Consider the following 24,336-nt stretch of genomic DNA (forward strand, 5'->3'; position numbering starts at 1 on the left):
CTCGATCAAGTACTAAACAAGACACCTCTTCCCACCTCGATCATGCTATTAAGGGAGGAGACACCAAATCATACAATGATTTTTTTATTGGAAACTATTTAAACCAATTTTTCAAAAACCTTTTAAAAAAGTTATAAGAAATAGATGAAGTAAGTTAAAAATTCATTATTAAGAAACAACATACTCATAATAATAACGGGGGGATTGAAGAGGAAAAATGATAAAAGTGCATAAACATGCAACTTCCACTCTCACTATCTCATGACAAACACACAAGTTGATTTTCAGTTTTCACATATTTTCACAATGTCGATTGGAAATAATTTGCCTATACAAATAATTCTAATTTAAAGTTTTTAATTTGTAGATTTCGACTCCAAATGTTATTTTATATTTTTACACTTAAATTTAGAATTCAACTTATTTTCACATGAATATATCCGGATTTCAATTATTTTATATCCAACTAATTTTTAATGGAAATCAATTTTACAAAATTAGTTGATTCAATATTAATTTTTTATAACTCTAAAACTAAACGCACTTAATAAATTTATGATTTTTTTTTCTTTCTGTCATTGCACAAATTTTAATTGAGTTTTCTACTTAAATCATTTTTTTTTTCTTGTCAAGTAGTATAGTGTTGTTAGAGTTCACACATTTTAAATGTAGGGAAGTGGAATTTTCGATGTTATAACCATAGTTATTGCATAAAATATACAATATCTATCAACTGAGTTAAATTCATATAGATTATTTGAATCAATTTTAACTAGTAGAGTGCAATGGAGTAATTTGTGATGAAACAGCAACCCAAATTTAATTCGAATGTGGTCTTGTGAAATCAAACATAACTCTGATAAAATTTTAGAAATTAATGAAAGGGATTGTGGGGCACGTGAGATGTCTGGTCCCAAAGAGAGATGATGAGTTTCTTGTTTAACGTCATATCTTATCCTCGATGTTTACTAGTACATGATATGATATTGTTGTTGCTATCATCTTCCCACCGCATAGCAATACCAAGACCCAATACATTTAAGTCATTATCCCCACCAACAAGTCATCATGAGAAGTAAGTGTGTCTCTGCTTGTGATGTGTCGAGAATTGATTTTGATTAAAAATATTTTGTATTTAAATATACTTATGTAAAAGTGAGTCAAATTATAAGTATGTGTTTTAAAACTATAAATTCTAATTTTAAATAGAATCAATTATACTCGACAGTAACTAAACATGTCAAGTCGATTAAGCACAATTAAACCTAATCCTGTTGGATATATTAATATACAAACAAGTTAAATACTTACTACTAGCTTACTTACACAAACAAATTAATGTTAGTGTGAAACTTTTGGTGGATTAATACATCATTTGATCATTCTTTTCAGGTGTGTTACGAAATGAAAGTATTTATAATATCATAGTGCCATTAAAAAAGTTATAATATGATGTATTTATAATATTCTTTTAAAATCAAATTAAAGTTTTTAACAATATTTTAAGAAATGGATTTACTATAATCAGGACCGTCTTAACAAATTCATAGGTCCGGTTTTAATTTTATAAGGGATGCAAAAAAAAAAAAACTGGGCTCCAAAAAAATAAATAAGTTATTTAAAAAAAAAAAAAGTATTAGAAATCACACATGACCTGACACTCAATAAAAAGTGACCATGCCACTAAAGCAAGTTGTACAAATTGAAATAATTTGCTTTTAATAGATATATAACTATTATTTTCGTGTCTTACATATAAAAAAAATATATTTTGAATCCCAAAAAATTGAAGGTCCGGTGTCGTCGCCCAACCTCGATGGGCTATAGGCCGGCCCTGACCTATAATTATATAAAGAAAAGTGTTAGACACCAAGATATAGTGAGATAACTATTGCACCGATCACACAGCCTAGAACCTTTGATTTAGTAAGTATATATTTTTGTTAGTGTTACTGAATGATTTTGTCAGAGTTAGTGAAATGATGTTTTGTATCTTGAGATCTTTGATCTTTTAAACCTATTTCAACACATGTAAGTTGATAAATACTTATATTTATATCAACGTGGTTACAATCACAAATTAAAAACATTTAAGCATACACATAAGAGTAATCATTTAATTATATATTAAAAATGTGTATGTTTAGTTTCACTTATAGAGGGGCCAATATATAATCATTTAATTGTGAATATGACAGAGGTATGTTTGTTTACATTCTTAACAAAATGTTTTAAACATATTAAACTAAAGATCAAACTAGCAATATCTTTAGGTTATAGTTTAATTGGCTTATCCAGTTTGACAATGATTGAACCATATAACTGATAAATAAAAACGGTATCCCCCTCAATCTAGTGAGTGCCCCTTGATTTAGGTTCTAACTTTTTTACGACCATATAATAGGTAAGAACCTCTAGTATATCTAAAACTTGAGAATAAATAAAATGGAAAAAACTATGGTTATGTTATAAAAACTGGAACAAATCATACTCACTTGTGTGATTGAGGGTAACATCATTTTTTTTGTTCTTTTCATATATGATCAATAATTCGATTTACATGAAATAGCTCATCTCACTTAACAAACCAAAGTCTTGACTATCATTTTGGAGACTTGGTAAGGAATGACTGAATGAGGCAAAAAAGTAAAAATAGAATAAGACTTTTAGCATGAAAAGATTTGCTTCAGAATCTGCAAATCCATAGGAGGATGGAATCCAATGCAAATATCTCAGAACCCCTTGCACATACACCATTACGCAGGACCAATATATTTTGATTTGAGTCTCTGAAGGTGTAGTCCAATGGTATAGGTTGGAAATCCTACTTAGAATTAAGAAGTCCAAGTTCGATCCCTGCTGCTAACAACTTCCTCCTCCCCAAACAAATTAACCGCAAACATTTGTCTATTCAAAAATATATAATATATATTGATCTGAGCTTCGGTATTTCATATCAGTTCATTGACTTCCTCATATTCCTTACTTTCAATTCAGAACAGTTCACTTTTGATCCAGAGCACTTATTGTTCCAAGAATAATGCTTATTGATAGTGGAATTTTGCAAAGCGAACTCTTCTCATGAAGAAATATTTCTGGGAGCTGTAATCCTCTATGTGCTTCTACTGTACTTTTAAGCAGCCTGTAACGATTTGTGTTTATCTATAAAGGTTTCACTTTACAAACCTCGACCATGAATCCACAATCCATAAGCATCAGTAGCCATGCTCGCTGCTGTTCCGAGAGTCGATCCTTAGGACCTTTCACTTCAACAAGCTTAGCTTCACCACTGTATTCTCCACAGAAACGCCACAGCAGCAGGTCAGGCATTCCACTAGACCAACTTCGATAGTCTTCACAAAGAAGCAGGCAAAAAGAGGCCAAACAAGAACCCCCAACACAAGTAACAGCAGCACGAAGCTCGTCTAAGGAATGGCGGTCCCAGTTAACTCCTCTACAAGATGTCCCATTATGTGTTTCCCATGACTTAATAAGAAACTCCTCAGCCATGCCATCACGAATTTGCTGCATATGTGATTCTACGATACTCTTTCTCGCCGTATAAAAGCTATCAGTACCCAAATCCAAAGGAGCATTCTGTAAATTCAAAGGCAATAAGTGTTCATTGTCATGCAGTAACTACAAGTCTATATGTTGGTAAATATATGTTGAAATTGATGTTAGTATGGAGTTTTAACAACTTGGTTCATCTACATAGTTAGTCATGTATCTAGAAAATATGATACATGCACTTAGGAAGTAGCAATATTATTAATCTCCTTTTAAATGTCTAATGTTAAGAGTTTAGTATGAATAGAATTTCAGTTAGTGCAAACCACTCGACCACATTCAAAAAATATCCCGCCTTCCTATTTTTCTAAGAAACAGAATCTTTTATTTAAGAACATACTATAACAAATCATACAGGAAATAAGTAAATGCAGTAAAGAGTTGAGACATGAGAAAAGATGGAAGGTTAATTACTCATCGAATAAAACTTACCTGAAATCTAGTATAGAAGACATTAGGCACATCAGCATATATTACATCCCACATAAGAAGCCCAAAAACAGTTAACCATATGCCACTCTCTGTATGAACACCTTGCCATCCCTCCCCGGCATAATAATGCAAAGCAAGCTCTTCTACTCCGCATTGCGTCCCTTCTTCATTGTAAAACCGGTTTTTTGCTCCTAATTCAGAATTCAAAGGTCTTCCTTGAACATAAACCTGAATAATCACATGAGCCACTGTGAGAAAGCCATAATGTCACAGGAAATCTATCATGTCAATTTCACTAGAATGGCAAGGAAGCAAATCAGAGACGAAGAATCATAATAAAACAATAAAGCAATTACCTCAGGGATCTTACGCAGTACAGACCTAGAAAAACTAGGAACTTTCCACCGTCTTGGTGGTTTTCCTAAGCGAAGAACCCGTCTTTGCAATGCCATTCTAGAACCAGCTCGTACCCATGGATCCAGCAATCCATTTTCAGCCACTTGAAGGCTCTCATCAATGTAACCCAGATGCTCCAGGTCAACGGATAATCTCAGTGTCCAATATCCTCTTTTTACATCACAAGTGTAAACATTTTGCAGCCATTTAAGTAAGTCAACTGCATCACTGTACCTGAGAAATAGAAGTTGCTTTTCTTCATCATCTGTAGTACACAACATGATAAATAAATTGCAAAAATGACACCATGTCTAGTAAGCAGAGATATAAGATCATTTTATCTCTACATAAATAGAAACCAAGGTAACTATGAGCACAAATGATGCACTGCTGCATCATCATATCATTAGAATGAAGAAGTCCAACTACTAATTCTAAAAACTGGACCATATGCAATGGCATATTGCTTAACATCAAATATGGAATCATGTTGGACAAATCCTTTGAGCGGTACTGTGGTATACAATTCAGTGTTTTTTTCATGTGAAGTTGCATTCAGTAAACATGGACAAATAAATAAACTAAGGAGTTAAAAGGATGAAAGGCAGAAACAGTACTAGTATCACTGAAGTAGTCACATGTTGTGCAGAACTGAACTCAATAATCCAATGATAATTGATGGCAAGAGGCAAACAATGCTTTAATTTGGTTAGGAAAGGGTGGCTATGACAGCCAATGAGTGGTAGATGCACCCAGTTTTATGACAGGTAAGGGAGGTGGTAGAAGATGGTGTCCCCTAAGAGGCCTAAAACTGGGTACATCTAATACTCATTTGATGTCATGAAAACAGTGTGAACAATACTCGACCTCCAGCAATAAAGGGAACAGCCAATACCGAACAATAGTGAATGCATGGCTGGGATTGTGGTGGTGATGACCGACTTGTGCATGATTTTAATTATACCGTATTACACAAGGTCCAAATGTTTCTGCTACAACTTTTGAAGATTTTATTCTTAAAAATGTGTAAGTGTTTGTATATTAAACCACAAACCTCCATACCTCCGCTCTTGCTCAAGAAAGGAAATCCCTAATGTGATCACTTTGGAGTATACCCATGGTGCTGTAAATAAGTGATGGAATGTAGACACTGATTCAGAAGTCAAGTATTCAATGGGCAACACAGTGGATACACGGGACTCAGCAATCTTTATGCACCTCAATACTACATCAGTTTTGTTTGCATCAAGAGCTTCATCCATAATTTGTGCCAGTTCAATGGCCTGTAAAACAAAAGTTATACAAGGAAGAAGAAACAGAAGGCCACAAGTATCTCATAAATTAGACATCCACCTCTTCGTATGCAAGAAGATTCGTGCGACTTGAGAATATTGGTTCCAATACTGTGCAGGTATAAGTTGGATATTTGACTTTTCCAATATCAACTAGTAGAAAGGACGAGAGATCCTGCTCTCCATTTAAGAAGAAAAGCCTCTACAAAAGAAAAACTATTTACATCAGGACTAAAAATATTACCCAACTTAACTTACAATCAATAAAAGCAACATAAGTCATTCACCTCGATACGCCAGATAAGAGATTCAGCTTTTGAAGAAATCTTGACACAGAAACCAGTTCTATCCAAAATCATGGTTGATAGGTGTGTCCTGCACACAGCAGCAGCAGCAAGAATCAAGCATTATATAAAACATTAATTGACTCCTTCATAAATTGTAAAAACACAACTAAATTTTTATACCATAATCCTGCATATGTAGAAAGAATAGATGAAATTAGATCTTGCTTCTTCATCCCGTGACCACAACTCTAGAACATCAAAATAGTATATAATAAATTTTATAGCCGGCTCATAAATAAGAGAATTGACGGGAAAAGCGAGTGGACATAACATGTATGAAATATATAACCTCCGACTTATGACTACCTTATTAGCATTTATATAAAAACAGTATAATGTTCAATTGTTTGACCCGTATCTGTCCACATAGTATGTCTCTTACTATGTAGTCATCAGAAGCCATTATTCAATATAGGAGCATTAACTATGGATACAGCCAAATTTAGAAGGATCCATCCAAAATGCTCCCTTCACTTATTATATGTCAGACATAAAAGCTCACACCGCAATCCTATATAATGATAATAAAAGTAGTAAGAAACTAATAAAAAAGTCCAACTACTAATTCTATATAATGTTTTTCCTTTTATCAATCTGAAAAGGAAAAAAGTAACTACACGATGGTAAGGCACAGAACATCCACTAACTTTATTTCCCAACTTCAGTACAGAAGAATAAAAAGGTAGCAACAACTAACAAGGAAAGTTGTCAAATTTTGCATGTTATTTCCTTTCAACTGTAAGCTGGGCAATGGTGCTTTGCCTCTCTGAAGGATCTGGGTTTTAGGGGCTAAATAAAAGTGGATACTATTGTAATCTTTCTCTATCATAAATAATACTATAACTGCCATGTTTTCACTTTCCTCAGTCAACGGCGCATCAAAGTAAGGATATTAATACCCAGATTATGAATGCACAAAGCATGCAACTCGTACACAAAGTAAGATCGACTGCTTTACTATTAGATGAATTTTACCATTTTATTATTATAACCAATGAAATCCATTCACAAGAAAGTGACAAGAGAATCTATTCTGGCTCTAAGACTAGTGATTGATTCCAACCTTTTTAAGCAAGAAAGACCAAATTTCACGCAGCTCAGAGACAGTGAGCACATCCAATATATCATTCATGTCACTTTCACATAGTTGATTTCCATCTTCAAGAGAGCATATGTATTCTTTCTCTGCAATACAATCATCCCAAAGATACAGATTAAAGAGGTGGCGGTAACAAGAATTACCAGTAGGAGAAAACCAGTTATATTTGCAGGGAAAGATAAAAGTAAACCTTACTATTTATATTAAATTACCAGCAAGTTCCTTGACTGCCTTTTGAGCATCAAATATCTCGGGATACGATATACTAGACATACGAAACCAAGGTCCTTACATAAGAGCAGAATACGAAAAATATGTCAATTCCAAAACAAATAAAAAACCAATTACATGAAATCAACTCTGCAATGGTCTGAGATACTATGGTGTGCATCAGCTTTTTCTTTTCATGGACCAAACCTGTCAGAGTTTCATTTCATTTATATAGAAAAAAGTTCTGCAATATGTTCTTTTTAAATAGCAGTTCAGCAATATTGAAATTATTAGTTTATATGTTGCTAATTTCCAGACATCATAAAGCATAATATTCTTAATTTCTTATGTTTGCAATATTGTACTCAATCAAATATGTCCATAAATTTATTTTACACCCCCACAACTGCTCTAATTCATACTAGGCTTGGCAGATTTTCTGAATCCATTGTGTAGTTAATATATATCAGTGTCCGTTGGTTAAGTTAAAAGATTTTGGCATGACTACGACTGGTGCACAAAGTTTTATGTCAGTGTGCAGTAGTTATATGCTATGAAGCACCGATACGCTTAAATAGCTTCCGAATCGTATCCGATACGCCGTCGATACGTATCGAAGGAGTATCCGAAATTTTTTAATTAAAAATAAATAAATTCCGATACGTCACCGACACGCCGCGATACGCCGTCGACACGTTTCCGACATGCCTAAGATACGTTAATTGTTTAGCTTTCCTCTCCTTAATTACTATTTTCTAATTTAATGACCTCCTCTCTCTACTTTAATTGATTCATCTAAATTCTAATGCACCCATTTAACTTCTAAGCATTTCTCAAGATTGGTTTATATTCCCATAATTCTTTTAGTGTGCATATTCACAATTATCAATTCTGAAGTCTGAACAAACCACTATATAGAGGAAGAGGATACAAACAAACTCACTAGTCACTACTAGGAGTATCCACCTTTGAAGGAAAGGGCAGTAGAGTATCCGCCTTTGAGACACTACTTCTCTTGAGTTTGTGTTCTGATTTTATTTTAATTTTTTTATATGCATATCTTAAACGTATTGTATCCTATAATTTTCAATGACTGACGTATCGCCGTATCGAATACGCATCGTATCCGATACACGTATCGTGTCCGTGCTTCATCGGTTATATGTAAGAGGTATTTTGGTGATTTGGCTAAAGCAGAATGCTTGTAAGACATCTTTTGTTTAATATAACTGTCTAATATAGTATCTTCAAGAACCTCTAATATAAATGTGCTGAGGGATTTAGAAAACTCAATTCTGTTCCATTAATGAGATCATTTCGTTCTACAGTCTTTAAATTTTAATCACGGTTCACAAAATCTGTTCTGTACTACTACTCACCAAGTCATAAATATTGCAAGGACTAAATGTTATTTTTTTGACAAAAGCAAGCATTAAATATAAAATTGATAAGTTTCAAATATTCCAATTACCTTTTCTAGTGTATAGCCGAAGGAAGAGCCTCTGGCTGTCATTTGAGAATGAAGTGAATGACTCTGTCAATGGATGAGAAATTGTTTAGTTTAATTAAACTATCTGATTAAAAAAGTTCCAAGAAATAAAAATCACAAGTGTTATGTTAAAATTAATACCCGTATAGGTTTTTTCATCTTCTGTTAGAAGGTGAATATTATTTCTTAACACCTCTTGTAGCATAAGACAAAAATTCATCTGGTACTTTACAGATGAAGGATTCTTGATAGCAGACTCAACAACATGCCGAGCCTTCTTCCACAAGCATCTAAAGGTCTCATCTTCATACTCTATTTCACCATCTGGTGTTCTGTGGCACATAATCTGAATTGGAACAGCATCAGTAGGCTGTTTCGGAACAGAAGTGACATGTCCCTAGAACAAATTCCAAAGAACAAAATCATGAGAACTTCAGCCAAGTAGCTTAATCCATTTGTTCTGGAATAATTATTGGGATCAAATAATTTTTTAAGTATAAATCACTAGCAAGTAAAAATTGCAAAATGCTAATCTTACAGTTATGACTTGCTTAATCAAGTAGATTAACAATTATGGAAGAACTCTAGTTAATATGTAATTAGAATAATTATCAAATAGATTTAGACGAATGCCGGTCATAATGTAATAGGTGATTAAAGGATTATTTTTATATCCTCTTATGAATTTAATAGTAGAGCGGAGTTTCAGACTTTATGGAATTGGGATTCTATTCCAAACTTTTGTAGGATAAGTAAAACTGTATTTTTGTTGATTGGTAACACTAGAGAATCATGGCAAGCATGTTGCACGGCTGCACCAATCTTGAAGGTGTATAATGCCTAGGTTTTTTTTTTTTCTTCTGACAAGAATGCCTAGGTTTCATTCCTCGTCCTCTATATTGCTAACATATTATCAACTACCTAGAACAGATATCTGTGGAAAAACATCGACCCTCCCTAAAGAAACCTGATAGTTGAATTTTCAATTTCCTTCAAAAGCCAAAAATTCGAAATACTAATCTTAAAGTACCCACAAATCTAACCCTAAAAGGCTCAAACCTTTTCCTGGTGCTTGCAAATCCCCATTACTCTCATCATATGAACCCAACGAAACTTCAACCAACATTTTTCAATGCTTAATTTATATACCAACTAAATTACAAAGCAAAGAAGAATTGCTAAACACAGGGTACATAACTACATAAGAACAAATCACATTCAGGCCAAACCATATAATACCTGAAATACAACGGTCAAACCATATAATACCTGAAATACAACGTTGTAGTTGCCAATTAGTGGAGATAGATATTGTGCCGGCTCGCGAGGAAGATAACCTAGAAATTTAGAAGACGCAGAGTCTGCAGAAACAACCTGAAAAAACCAAGAGGGTTAACTAGTTCCTTAAAGTTCCACATACAAAATTCTTCTGTTATCCCTTATTATAAGCTCATTTTATCACATATAATAAGAAAAATAGTAGTGCATTTAACTTGTCAATGTTATGTATAGATATTCTTAAATTACTATAGTTAATTTTTGAAGTCAAACAATATTATAAGAGTGACACCCCTCATCTTATAAGCCCGTTTTGTAAGGATGTGTTAGGCCCAATATAAAAATCATAATATGTACCAGCGCCTATCAAATGGGGCCACCATCATTTATATCTACGCACCAAATCCAATAATGTTGGGTGTGAGGGGTATATTGAGAAAAACCAGAAGTCCCACATAGGATAAAGATGAAGTTAGAAATGAGTTTATAAATGGCAACCCTCACCTTACAAGCTGGTTTTGTAAAAATGAATTTGATCCAATATAAGAACCTCAACTCTAAAATTACAAAACAGATTATGTATTCGATTAATATGTCCCGACAACACAAAGATTTTTCACATTTTCAATAGTTGAATCACTAAAAATAGTTAAGTTTAATCATACATCTACTTTAAAAGTTATACAAAGTGTAATTTGTGATTGGTTGACAGGTGAAAGTGTATTAAAATTAATAATTTGCTAATAACTTATAGTATTTAGTAACATTTATTTTTGCAAATAACACTGAAAAAACAAAAATAAACAAAAACCTTGATGGCATTTGGATCCTTAACATTCTGCGTATCTCTCAAAAGAGACAAATTGTCTCCAATACATACATCTTCCTTATCAGCATATCTCCGACCCACAATCAAAGTCTCAAACTTCACTCCAAAAATATCACATCTATCATCATCATCAACATCATTCTTTTCAATAACATCATGATGATCAGTGTCAATCTCGTTGAAATTCAGGGACAGCGACGAAGAAGTTGCAGTGGCTACAATTGCAGAATCCACAAGATCAACATCAACACTGTGATTTTCAGAGAACACTAATTGTTCTTGACACGTTGTATCCAACACGTGTGAAGGCTCGTGTGTGAGATTATCAGGGCGTGTGAAGTTTAACTGAAGTAGGGTCCGTTGTGTGAGTTTTCGTTTCGTTCCACTTCGTTTAGGTTCAGAGAGACACGAATCTGAAAAATTGAAATGAAAATGAAATTTACAAATTAATTTGAAATGTATGTCCAGTGTCTGATATCTGACACGTGTGAATTATGTCATTTTCTCAAATTATTAAGTGTCAATGTATCTGAGTGGTCTAGTGTCCATTTATTGACATCAGACACATATCAGATACCAGACACACCTTCGATCGATCAGAGACGTGGTTGATTGAAAATTGAAATGAAAAAATGATAATGAAAGAAGTATTACCGAGATGAGAGTTGATGAGGCGGTTATCATCGGGAAGAGAGAGTGAACAAACGGGGCAGATAACGACGTCATTTTCGAGGGAGTCGCTACCGGCTGTAGTAGGTTGTTCCGGTTGCTGGTGTGACAGAGGAATGGGATCGGAGAGGATAGAATGACGATTGGGAAGGAAACGACGACGTTTTCCGATTGATCGAATCAAACTTTCTCTGCCGCTAAGTACCATTGTTGAACGGCGCCGCTCAGAAATGAAATCATAACCCTTCCATTTCCCGCTTCCTACTTCCCTCTTTTTATACCAAAAGTTTTATATATTTCTGTGTATTTTTTTTTGTCAAGATTTTTTTTGTATTATTGTTACACGAAATATTGAAACAAGGAACAAAATTATATCTATAGATTTTCATATCTTATCTTATTTCAAAAAAAGAAAAAGAGTCGATATCTAATTTATTCATCAAAATCTAAGAAAATACATCTAAGTTTTGTTCCTTGTTTATTATAAGCACAAAAAAATATGTATTTTACTATTTTAAGTAAAGAACCATAACAAAACATCTAGAAAAATATATCTAAGTTGTGTTCACAAAATTATTAGACATACCTCACATTTTCTTTAACTACCACCATTAGAAGATCTATTTACTGTGTATATTTTTTTTAAAAATGTATACACATGATTATTCACTTTCACTATATATATGGTAAAAAAAAATTTAAGAAGTTACTCAAGATCTCAAGTCAACAATATAAAACCAACCCAAGTGGATTTATGGTAAATTGATCTTACTAGTATACAAATATTTTTACAGAGTTTAACAGAGATATATTTTTTTTAAGAGGTGTTTAATGGAGATATTGTCGGTGTAAAAAATTGTCTTTCAATAAAAACTCATGATACAACAACAAAATACTAATTGTTTATTTAACGTGTAAAACCTGCTCTTTCTATTTTAGTAGAAACAAAATCGTAAAATGCTTGAAATAAGCCAATAGTGTAAGGACAAATATGGAAATGGGAAGTTATACTTAGCAAGTGAAGGAGTATAGCTATTAAGATTTAAACCTCGAGATCCAATACAAATATGGAAATGTGGAGATTTACTTGTAGGTGTGTTGATTAACTTGAAAATGATATTTTAACCAAAGATACAGATTGTAGCTTTTAAACGAAAGAAATAGTTCCCCTCAAAAAACAAAAGAAGTAATTAATTCTTTGGGAGATTTTTAATGCAAAACTACATTTGCTATAAAACTAGGATAAAAATTTTATACAACAGAAACCTCAAACATGTAAAATTCTTGACAAGGTTTACTATTTCATTCCTAAATAAATATAAATATGGAGACTAAAGAGTTCATGACTATTAAACTTCACTTGCCTTCCCCAGTAGTTAAATAATGGGGAAACTCTTATTTTAGTAATAATCTAAGGAAACTGAAAAATAGCATCTCTGCAAAATTCACAATTCACTGCTCAGTCGTTTCTCTAATAAGACTGGCGCTGACATAGTCGTAATTGATGGTGCATACCATCTCTACAATCTCTTTACTGGTTGGTGTATTGGTTCCCCCCAAAAATATCCAACCATCGATAATTTACTGGAAACCAACGAAAAATAATAATCAGGCTCAGTACTGTTATTAACTACTTGGTCGGGTTTGTTGTAATACTGAGCTTGTCACACTGCGAGTTCTCAGCAACGGAGCATAGACACTTGAGAAATTTATCCCAAGAAAGCCACCAGAACTAGATTCATTGATCTTGTTTCCTGCAGGAGGAGTTTTCATCGAATCCACACGACTACTGGAGAAATCTCTCTCATCAGATATAGGACTACTCTCCTGAAAAGATAGACGGCAATTTATCGATGGTTTAAATATATGACTAAAATATTAGTATAGTCAACAAAATTAAAATTGAGATTGGAACTAGAAAGAAATTTAAACCTAATGGAAATGGTTTTTTCTTGCAAAAAGGACATCAATAAAAATATAACTTGGTTTGAAATTTTGTGAAGAGAATATTTCATTGCAACAATGATGAACATAAACAACCTTGTCAACCATGTCAGCCAAAAACAAATAAAATGCACAAACATAAAGGAATGGACCATTTTATCTTAAAATGTACAAATATAAAGAATCGGACCCTTATTTGGCTGTCAAATAACGCATCTAAAGGAGATAAGTCATAAAATACTATTCTTTTTAAAGGCCTATTGAGTAAATTATCTGAATAAAGTAAATCAGAAATATTGTAAACCTGGTCAGATCCGACAGTATTTGATGGAGACGGTGGATCAGCTGACCTAGTTGGAGGCACAGATCCAGTCTGATAAGAGAACGAAAGGTTGAAAAAATTAGAAACTAATAATCAGAGCATAATGGCAAGGGTGCAACAAAAAATTTCAATTGAAAGTTACCCTTGATATTGGTGTAATAGAAGGCTGCTCAAGATATAGCCTGGAAGGACCTGACTGCAAAGCCTGTATAATTAAGATATAACATAGGTATAAGTTCCAAAAATGGAGAGCATTGAAGTATAAAGTAAAACTTATATATAATCATTATTTGGATTATAATTAACTGCAAAATCTAAATGCACTGTTAAATTTAAATTTCCTATTAATTTATAATAAACAATATTATTATGTCTAATGCGTAATACAGTTTTCTAAAAGGGCACACTATGCATGCAAAAGGAAAACGCTTACCCTGGAAGATGGTGAAACTGATGGTAGCTCAATGGCTGGCATGGATGAAGATCCCTATATAATTTAAAGACTTATTACTAACAAAATAGAAAATAAATAGAAAGAACGTGATAGAAAATAATCTGATATTCGAATTATGAAGTCAAGCCAGAGTAAACAAAAATCCATTTGTAATGATATATGGGTTCATGCCTGAATATACTGCGGAGTCGAGCTATTCTGCAAACTCTCGGTAAATAGACACATTCCCTTCACTTTATCATTTGTGGCAACCTAAGCAGACAGAAAAAGTAAATCATAGGAACAAACGATATTACACCCTTCAAATAATAACAAGGATTATATACAACTGAATAATTAATAACTAAAATTTAATGGAATATACCTGATTCCCTTCTATTAAAGTTATTTTATCTTCCTGAAAACCAAAGCAATCAAGCTAAAGTTGGATATCCAGCAAATTTTTCAAAGAAATAACTGAATTCTTGCAAATGACTTACAATAGTTCGGATTATAATGCGAAACTTGTTGATATCTCCATCTATTTCCTCTGTGTCGCGTTGTATTGCATTGATCTGTAACAGAAGTTAATTTATTGTTGACAACAAAGAAGCCAAAAACAATGCCTCCAAACATTTGCACTCACATTTTTTTGGGTATCATCTGCAATGGCTTCAATTTGATCTATGTGTTTTTCAACACCGATAATTCTTCCACCTATCTTCCCCTGGGCTTCCTGAAATCATCACAGATAATTAAATCGTAAATGCTCAAGCAGTGGCTTTCTTCTCAGTCTTTAGTAAGTAAGAAAAGTAAACTGAACAGAAAGCAGAGATAAAAAGCTCTGAACTCTAAAAATACACAAAGCTCTTCTCAACATTAATTTTATATCATGATGTAAATGAAATGCGCATTAAGCACTGAAATTTTCACGTAAATAAGATTACACAGTTGGCAGATAAATCAAGATGGAAGGTCAATTGAATGCGGTTATAAAATAGATAATCAATTAAGTTAACTGGTTTTTCTTCCCTGTATGTCAAATTAGAACCAAAACAATTCTTAAACAAGCTACTATGCAGAAAATCCTTGACAGTGCGTCTCAGACTACCTCATAGTTTGCTAATTTTGCAGGTCTTCGTAGTTGATTATGACATATCGCGGAAGTATCAACAACAGGTTTAATTCGAGTTGTACGAAGATACTGATAAAGTTGTGTCGGTGCCAATTTTCAACAACATATAAACAGAAAAAACTTTATTTTCTTTCATTTTTCATTTATTAGATTTGTTACAGTGTTTTATAAACCAAATAATATACATATTTTTAATGTTTTTGATAATTATTTTGATCACATTAGAGCTTAGAGACAAAAGAAAGAAAGGAAACAGTGTAAAAGGAGTATGTGGATTCCGGGAATCCCACATTCGCAAAGTCAGACAAACGTAAGCCATCCAATTCATCCATTTGTTGGCATCTGTTCTTTTTCAAGTCCCAGTTATGGTCTATAACGAGGTTGTCCGACTTAGTGAAAACCCACGTGCAAATATAAGATTTGGAGCCAGAACACAGCTTCTGTTGTGTGACTTTCATTCATCTTCAGTTTTGCATGCCAAGTTGCCAATGCAGTTCCACACACCATTTTCAAATCACTTGCTTTGGTTTGTTTCCTCCAAAACAGAAACCACTTTACCAAACTGTTTTGCTTTTGTCTATTTCCTCTTAAGCCTACCTTCATAGATTTGGGATGTACAACTTTTTCTTTTTGACGGTACAATACAACTTGAAAAGTAAAATATCTGAACCAACCTGACACAGTTACATCAGAGGCAGCAGATATAAAGAAAGGCCTAAATACGCATCACAAGAAACTGTTTTAAGAGGGGCTTGAGAGAACAAAAGTAAAACTTGGGATATCAAAGAAATTGTCAAAGAGCTTTGCTCCACCATGACTTAAATAGAATTAACATAAGAAAAAAACACAAAAAAAGGGGGTTGCAATTTCGATTGGGGAAATCAGATGGATAGAACAAATTTTGATAAAAATTTTGTTTTGAAGTGGTTTGTCCCACTTTTATTGAACATCGGTATGCATGTTTCATTTCTTGAACTTCTTTCTTCTCCATCACCATCTCCCCCTTCCTTCCCTCTCTCTATTTATCATCACCAAAAAAACATGGGTTTTTCTTGTCACTGAAGTTGGAAGAGCACCGGAAACAACATCAGATGAGCAGGGATTGCAGGTTTCGGGGTCCCAACCTAGTGTGGCGCTAGATGTACTGCCATGCCAAACATGAACAGTGCCACAATTCTGTACAGTGCTCGTCTGCTCCACCCACACCCATGGTATGTGACGCACCATGTACTAGTGTGGCCGCCAGCCGCTCTGATGAGATAGTAACTATGAAGCACGGACGCTCCTCAGATTAGGTGTGTCCCAGTGTCGGACACGCGTCGGTGTCCGACACCGACACACCACCTATGATTACACTGAATTATGTCATTTTCTCAAATTATCATCTGTGTCGGTGTTGTATCATGTCCAGTGTCCATGTCTGTGTCCGTGCTTCATAGGATAGTAATACTAAATAATGGTTGGCTACATTGTGTGTCATGTGGGTAAAAGGAAAGTGCACAATGACCTCATTAACATGAAGGAATTTGGGTTGAGTAAGTTAGACAAGATAAAGAGATGTGTTGTTAGGATTGCAGGGGCGAAGATGAATGGAGTTTGACAAACAACGGGGGAGAACAATGCTGTCCGGATTTTCATTAGGTTTTTTAATTTCATTGAATTATTTCAAAATACTAGTATGACATGGCCAAAACATGAACTCTTATTGGATGTCAGGGCAAAGCTATTTTATGCAGCCAAAGTAAACCCATCAAACTCCTTGATATATCCTAGCTAATAAAAAGCTATCATTTAAGGTCATCAATAAGACAAAATGTGAGTTTTATCACAATCTAAGAAAAACAAATTATACCACAAAACAAAATTACCTCAATTGATTCATAAACCTTCCCCAGCTGTTTACCTATGCCTGTACAAGCATCATTTAAACTACGCCTTGTTGCAAACATCATATGAGGAATCCATCCCTGTAAATATACAAAGGCAATAAAACTCAATCATCTTCATATAGAAAGGGGACAAGCTTTCAAGAATTTATGGTCATAACAGATAATAGAGGAAACATGCACTATTATGCCAATAATTTTGTTGATTTTCCACCATATTTCAAAGAATTGATTTTTAGCCGGTTAGGTTTATCCACAGAAATTTCTTGATTAGTTCAAACTAAATAACATCCAACTTCAAGTAATAAAAAATTTATTTTGCGCCAAATCACGTTGAGAATATTGGCAGCAACATGAGTTGAAGATTCAAATGAATTGAATTACACAATTAGTAAAACATACACTTGGAAAAGAATGATCAATGTAGTTTGGCTAATTATATTGAATATTAGACAAATTTATCCAACCAGATAGAAACCACAACAACCTAAACAGCCATAAATCCCCATTTCAACAAATCTCAACACACTTGAAAGAGAACCCCATGGAAAAAGTTCAGATATCTTGCATGATTTGATAAACATTCAAATACAACATTGATCATGTAATATATATCACATACGGTATCAAAAGCAACAACATTTGAATATAAATTCCGGGCATACAAACTTCCTACAAGGATACATGGCTACAACATCTTGTTCCTCAAATCAACAATTCACAGAAGAGAAATGCCCTACCTTCCACCAAAGGCATCCACATCCTACCCCAATAATGACCACTGCTGCATATTTTCTTCCTTCTGTACATTGTCAAAGCATATCAGAAAATGACACAGATATGAAGGAAAGTTTTATTAGCTTAGGCAAAAATATGGGCACAATCATGCAAACAACGGTTAGAGCCAATGATTGAGAAAACAGTAAAGCAACATGTTAGCATTAATTGAATTACTGAAGAATAATAAAATAGCCCTAAAATGTGAGAAAGGCAGTAGATAAGCATAACCTGTTCCACTTGGATTTACAATAATGATATCTTTATTATCTCTAACAAGATCCTCTATTTGCTTCCGAAGGTTACTAACCTGTGATCACAAGTATAAGCAGCCATTTCAATTACCCTATATTACAATTAGTATTGGTATAAGTAAATAAATAAAATTTAAATGTTCTGCATAAACTATGAAATAAGGTCATGCTTTTATTCCATTCATTGAGAGTGAGAAAAAAATATGCAACGAATATCTGGAGAACTATACACGATGACTAGCATACCTCCTCTGCCCTTGTTTCCAAATGATACATACCAAGTTTAAGAAGCAATAACATGCTTTAGGTATAAACGAAAGAAGAGTAAGGTTCACAAATATGATATTTCCAATATCTACAGATAAATTTTGTTAGAATTTGGGGCCTAACTCATCTTTACAAAACCGGCTTGTAAGGTGAGGAGTGCCTCCTCTTTATAAACTCTTCTCAAGAGTCCTATCTATCCGATGTGTGACTAAATCCACCCCCTCAAAGCCAACACAATGAAGGAAATGGAGGTTGCAATGAAGGCTAACCAAAGGTCGCAATTTAGGTGACTAGGGGCGGACCGCAATTAAAGCGGAATTTCCAACAAATTTACAATAATATTTTTCTATTCAATTTTTGGTCTTTTATTACTAAATGCATAATATTAAATTCATTTGATTATGTCAAGTTGTTAATTTATTATTTGTTTATTATTACTATAACTAATATTGTTGTTTTTTTTAAAGCCTGAGGTACTCAAAGTTCCACCTATTTTATGGTGCCTTTAGTTGTTTATTTTTGCAGATTAGGCTTTAGGTCCGGCGTTTGTCTTCTCCCTTCTGCTTTAAGCTAGCAAAACATGAGATTCAAGCACGCCGCTTTGTCTTCTCCGTTCATACGGTGATTCTTCACTTCTTTTACACCCTCCCCCCTCCTTCTACTGTGATTCTTCACTTTTTTTCTGTCCAGATTTACCTTTTATTTTGTTTCTCGTTGTTGCAAGTGATATGTGCCGTGTTGTTCTACGCGAATGCGTCTGAGGCGGTCACGACAGTGATGCGCGACGCATTTGGCATTGATGTAGCATACAGTGGTTGCTATTGGCAGTGGTTAACTTCCTAGGCCTGTTAGTGGCTAGGGCCCACTCTGCTAAACCGTGCAATTTACAACACTACTTTAAATGGGTCTATATATGTTTTGACTGGGACTAAATTTTGCAAAACCATATATGAGCACCCACTTTAAAATGGTATAATATGAGTTTGTTGTATAGATACACGTAGTACGTTTGACCTGTTTCATATTTTCAAACTTGCAAATGAAACTATTCAAAGTTCCGACACAAGTACGGTGCATTAAGTTAGAACATAGATTAGGTACATTAGTAACTATATAACAAATGTTTAACAATATATGCATATGCTCAAAACTCAAGTCACATTTAAATTCTCTAACTGATGAAGGGCAGGTTGCGTGAGACTCTACTTAACAATAATAAGAATTTTTCATAGTTAGATTAATTAAAATGAAAAACATCATACAAACAGACCTGATCAAGCAACACATCATTGTGTGGCTTTTTAACAGTTGGAGTAGAATCATTGCTTTGAAGTTGCCTTAAAAAAACCTGGCCAAAGAAAGAGTCCAAAATCAGTATAGAGCCTGCAACATTACTTATCAACAATAAATGACAGCCCCCCGTACTCATAGACTCACTGTATGAATCAGATTTGGACCTAACAACAAATAATTAATAACAATGCCCAGAATATTGTCAAATCTTAGGTTTTTTCAGATGCAGCATAAATTGAAGAGATGTTTTTGAACTTCTGAATAACATACAACAACCAACAATGAAAGCTGGAATCAGATGCCTCAGGTAATAATCAGCCAACGTTGGGTTCTAGCAAAACAACAGTCTTGGAAAACTACTAATAGCAATGTCTTTTTCAATTTGTAATAGTTTCTTTCTTTCAATTAAAACACCTTAGGTTTCATATGATCCATTTTTCTCATTGATGAAACCCACCTTAGGCAAGTTCAAAAAATATTCTCCTGCTCCAAATTTTTCCATGATACCATTATCTTCAATTCATATTATTATACTAACGCATCCACCTCAGCACTCTAAACTTTCCTTTGATTTTGATAGACATTTTACAGTCACAAATTACACCTAGAGGATTTTTACACTTAGTGCACATAGCTTGAATCGTATTTGTGCCTGCTCGCACCATCAATCTCCATATATTATCAAACATTGCAACTAGGGGTGCTCAGAACCGAACCGACCCAAAAAAAAAAACCGCCAACCGATCCAAAAAAACCGAAAACCGCAAAAAACCGATTTTTTTTTCCGGATGTGTTTGGGCCATATAGATTAAAAACCGACTGGTTCGGTTCGGTTTTCGGTTTATAACTTAAGAACCGGACCGGACCGAACCGCACTTATTTTAATGTTACCAGACTGTTCTACTACTCTAGACCGGTCCATTACCATTTGTTAACTTAAACTCTTCAATAACTCACCAATTACCAATGGAACTAGCCAACTACCAAGCAGACAAGCAGTGCACGCGTGTTTAATTCATTCACTCACAACTTTTGCTGTTTAATTCATTCACACATGTTTAAGAATTACTCCAAACACTAATCAAAAGTTTCTTTAATAGTTGGCATTTGTTTTTATTGCTACAGGTTACAAAAGTTTTTTTATAATGGCAAGATATTTGCTTAATAAATTGCTATAGGCTATATAAATTATATGAAGGAAAAAGTTGTTGCATATGTGTACGGAATGTTTGCAGCAACATATATGTACACAGTATGTAATCTATGAAAAACAAATCCTACAACTTAAAGAATTAGGAAAGAATTTTCTACAACCTAATATATGAAAGAAAAAAGAAATTATTATAAATTGTACTTATACTTTATATGTGTACAACAAAGGAAAAAACTTCTCTCAAAATTATTTTTAATAAGAGCATTACTATCACTTGTTTACAGTTTGGATAACTGAAAACCAATCCAAATTAAACCGCGTTGAATTGGATCGGATCAGTTCGGATATTTTTTTTAGCACCAACCGAACCGAGCCGAACCGCACATATTTTATTTTTTGGATCGGTTCACTTTTTGCCTCATAACCGAGCCGAACCGCACCGCGAACACCCCTAATTGCAACCGACATCTTACAAAAACCTAAATTACATATATTTCATCTTATACACCTAAAAAGCCTGCATTACATATATTTCTTCTTACAAAAACATGGGATGTTCCATTCAAGGGTTGGGCATCCCATTGAATCATTCACCTCACTCCTACTGGCCAAATCCCTTGGATTGCACACAGGGGCGGATCTGAACTCAAAATATTGGTGAGGCACAATTTTTTCGCGGTCAAATAATTAAATAAAACGTACACATAAGTACCGAGCTTGAGTTAATTGCCATTTGTAGCGAGTGACAATTAACTTGCATTGGGGTTATTAGGATAAATTTTAGGTGTAAATGAGCAATTTTAAAAGTGAGAAGATTAATTTTAAATAACATATGCAAATATAAGGCCCAAGCCCATAACAACAAACACACATAACCCTAAATATTTGATACTCATAGTCACATTAACACAGCCGCTGCACTACTTTTCTTTTCTGCTTCTTTCTTCTTACGGTTCCATGGTTTCTTCATCTTTTTCCTTTCTTACCATGGTTATGATTTCTTCTTCTTTTCTACTGGAACTCCGCTTGCGATTGATGGGTTTACTTTAAGTTTATTATTTCAGTTCATTTTCTTCATATATGCAGAAAAAAATTAGAAAAAATCTTCATATATGGAGAAAAAATCAGCCTGGGCTGGTGTGGCACTTGCCACACCAGGACCTGTTCAGGTTCGCCCATGATTGCACATATAAATGAGCCGAGTAACACATTTAAAAAGCTTAGCTCATTTCTATGAATAGGTAAATCTGAAGTTTGGTTTGGCTTGTTTATAAAATAGAGTAAATTACACTATCCTCCCCTAAGAGAATCTTGAATTACACTTCTCTCCCTTGTATACATTCAACATAGCTACTAACTGAATTTCTTCGGGGTTAACTTCTATTATTTTAACCAGCATGTTAATCACACTGTTTTCAACTAGATTTTTCGGACCTTAACTTCTATTATTTTAATCAGCGTCTTAATCTGTTAATCACACTGCTTTGAACTAGATTTCTTTGAAGTTTGAACTGAACTTCAATTATTTTAACCAGCATCTTAATCATATACTACTTTGAACAGCAAAAGGAGAGAAATAAAGGACATATTCCTATGGCTATATCAAATAGATGAACCAAAAAGAAAACCACATCTGTCATCTATCAATCTGTACCATCAGCATAATAAATTGACACACGCACACATCCTTCACTATGTAGCACTAACACTTCAGATTGAAAGCATGTTTGATGTCTGTGTCGGTTCTAAGACCGGATCGACACTACATGCATAGTTATATTCAATCACTTCCATTTTTAAAATAATTACCAGTGTCTACCTCGTTAGTACTGAGACTTCTAATTTAATGTATGCCAGACACAACACGACACCTACACATGTTACTGCATTCAATTAATTCATTTTCTCAAAATATTACCAGTATTGGCGTGCCAGCATGGTTTTCGTGTCTACATGTCAATGTCGATTCTAACACTGAATCGGTATTACACATGTAGTTTGTTACCAGTGTCTACCTCTATATCATCGGCACTTCCAATTAAAGAAGTTTTGTCAGACACCAACATGACACTCACACATGTTACTGTATTCAATTAATTCATCTTCTCAAATTATTGTGAGTGTGTCAACATTGTTTATGTGCTTCATAGATTGTTTAAAAGCGTGTTAAACACCAACACTGACACATGTTATTGCATTCAGTTAATTCATTTTCTTAAATTATCACGGGTGTCACCAAGTAAGTTTATGTGCTTTATAACTGTCTACGTGTCGGTATCACTGTTGTGTCGGTGTAAGTGCTTCAAATATCCTTCACCATAAATCATAAAAACTAACCTTGAAAGCACCAGAAACAAGACCAGAAAAATCCGCCAATCCACCTTCTTTAGAAGCCATAGCTCCACCAAAAAGACCTAAAAACACAAAAACGAATTATTCCATTTCAATTTCCACATCAAAACATCAAAAATAACAATTTCCACACAAAATTCACCACAATCACTACAAAAATAACCTAGATTCCAATTTTATTCTCCAATTCATTCACAACCACAAAGAATAACAGATTCAAACCACGATTTACACCGGTTAACAGAACCATAGAATCAAAGGTTCAGAGAGACACGAAGGTGAAGAAGAGAGAGTGTACCTGCGCCGAGGAGAATGGTGAGCTTTCCGATTGAGAGAGCCATGGTGTGTGACCAGTGAACCTCTGAAACTAGAGGAACACTTTCAGCTTCTGCGCGCGCTAAAACGGTACCGTTTTAGGGTTTGGCGATGAAGGATTGTGTTGTAGGTAGTGAGAATGGAAATGAATTGATGAACAAGATAATAATAACCACGACGAAGAAACCCTCGGTGGCTAGCTAAGCTTCGTGTTACTCTGTTTTACGTGGTTCTACCCTAGTTAATGGTAGAATTAAATATTTTTCATAAAAAAAAAAAAAAAAAAATTGAATTAAATGATGGGATATCAATAGTATATTCCGTCTAACGTGATTAGGTATGTCAAAAATATTTTTTTTTCAAAAGATCAAAAACAAATTGTTGGAAAAAAAAAAATCCAAATTTGTTTCTTAGTGAATTTTAGATTGCCAGAGTCTTTTTCTTTACAACTGAAATTTTAAACAAAAAAAAAAAAGTATATTCCTTTTACATTTGTAAAATATAAATTTTAAATTTTGATGTCAAATATAAGTAAAATTGTATTGATATATTTGTAAAATAGTATGAAAAAAACATGAGAGAGAGAGAGAGATA

The 24,336-nt window shown here is 33.9% G+C and overlaps 2 protein-coding genes across 2 annotated transcripts; both read right to left on the reverse strand.

Annotated features, from left to right (window-relative positions):
• Positions 1 to 2,476: 2,476 nt before the first annotated feature.
• Positions 2,477 to 11,937, reverse strand: LOC11446824 (fanconi-associated nuclease 1 homolog). Its single transcript, XM_003621685.4, has 14 exons — positions 11,597 to 11,937; positions 10,925 to 11,355; positions 10,105 to 10,209; positions 8,977 to 9,232; positions 8,818 to 8,880; positions 7,349 to 7,423; positions 7,101 to 7,222; positions 6,158 to 6,225; positions 5,978 to 6,065; positions 5,752 to 5,892; positions 5,461 to 5,681; positions 4,359 to 4,632; positions 4,003 to 4,230; positions 2,477 to 3,597 (listed from the first exon to the last, which is right to left on the reverse strand). Exons 1-14 carry the CDS (start codon positions 11,817 to 11,819, stop codon positions 3,163 to 3,165), a joined length of 2,730 nt encoding a protein of 909 aa, XP_003621733.2. The 5' UTR covers positions 11,820 to 11,937; the 3' UTR covers positions 2,477 to 3,162.
• An 899-nt stretch (positions 11,938 to 12,836) lies between these two features.
• LOC11446825 (uncharacterized) lies at positions 12,837 to 23,987 on the reverse strand. Its single transcript, XM_003621686.4, has 14 exons — positions 23,726 to 23,987; positions 23,413 to 23,489; positions 19,900 to 19,977; positions 18,340 to 18,418; positions 18,072 to 18,133; positions 17,314 to 17,412; positions 14,957 to 15,046; positions 14,811 to 14,885; positions 14,696 to 14,728; positions 14,503 to 14,583; positions 14,311 to 14,364; positions 14,020 to 14,082; positions 13,860 to 13,928; positions 12,837 to 13,438 (listed from the first exon to the last, which is right to left on the reverse strand). The coding sequence occupies exons 1-14, from the start codon at positions 23,766 to 23,768 to the stop codon at positions 13,238 to 13,240; spliced, it is 1,104 nt and encodes a 367-aa protein (XP_003621734.2). The 5' UTR covers positions 23,769 to 23,987; the 3' UTR covers positions 12,837 to 13,237.
• Between the last annotated feature and the right edge of the window lie 349 nt (positions 23,988 to 24,336).

Source organism: Medicago truncatula, chromosome 7 (genome assembly GCF_003473485.1).
Source record: "Medicago truncatula cultivar Jemalong A17 chromosome 7, MtrunA17r5.0-ANR, whole genome shotgun sequence".
Taxonomy (NCBI): Eukaryota; Viridiplantae; Streptophyta; class Magnoliopsida; order Fabales; family Fabaceae; genus Medicago; species Medicago truncatula.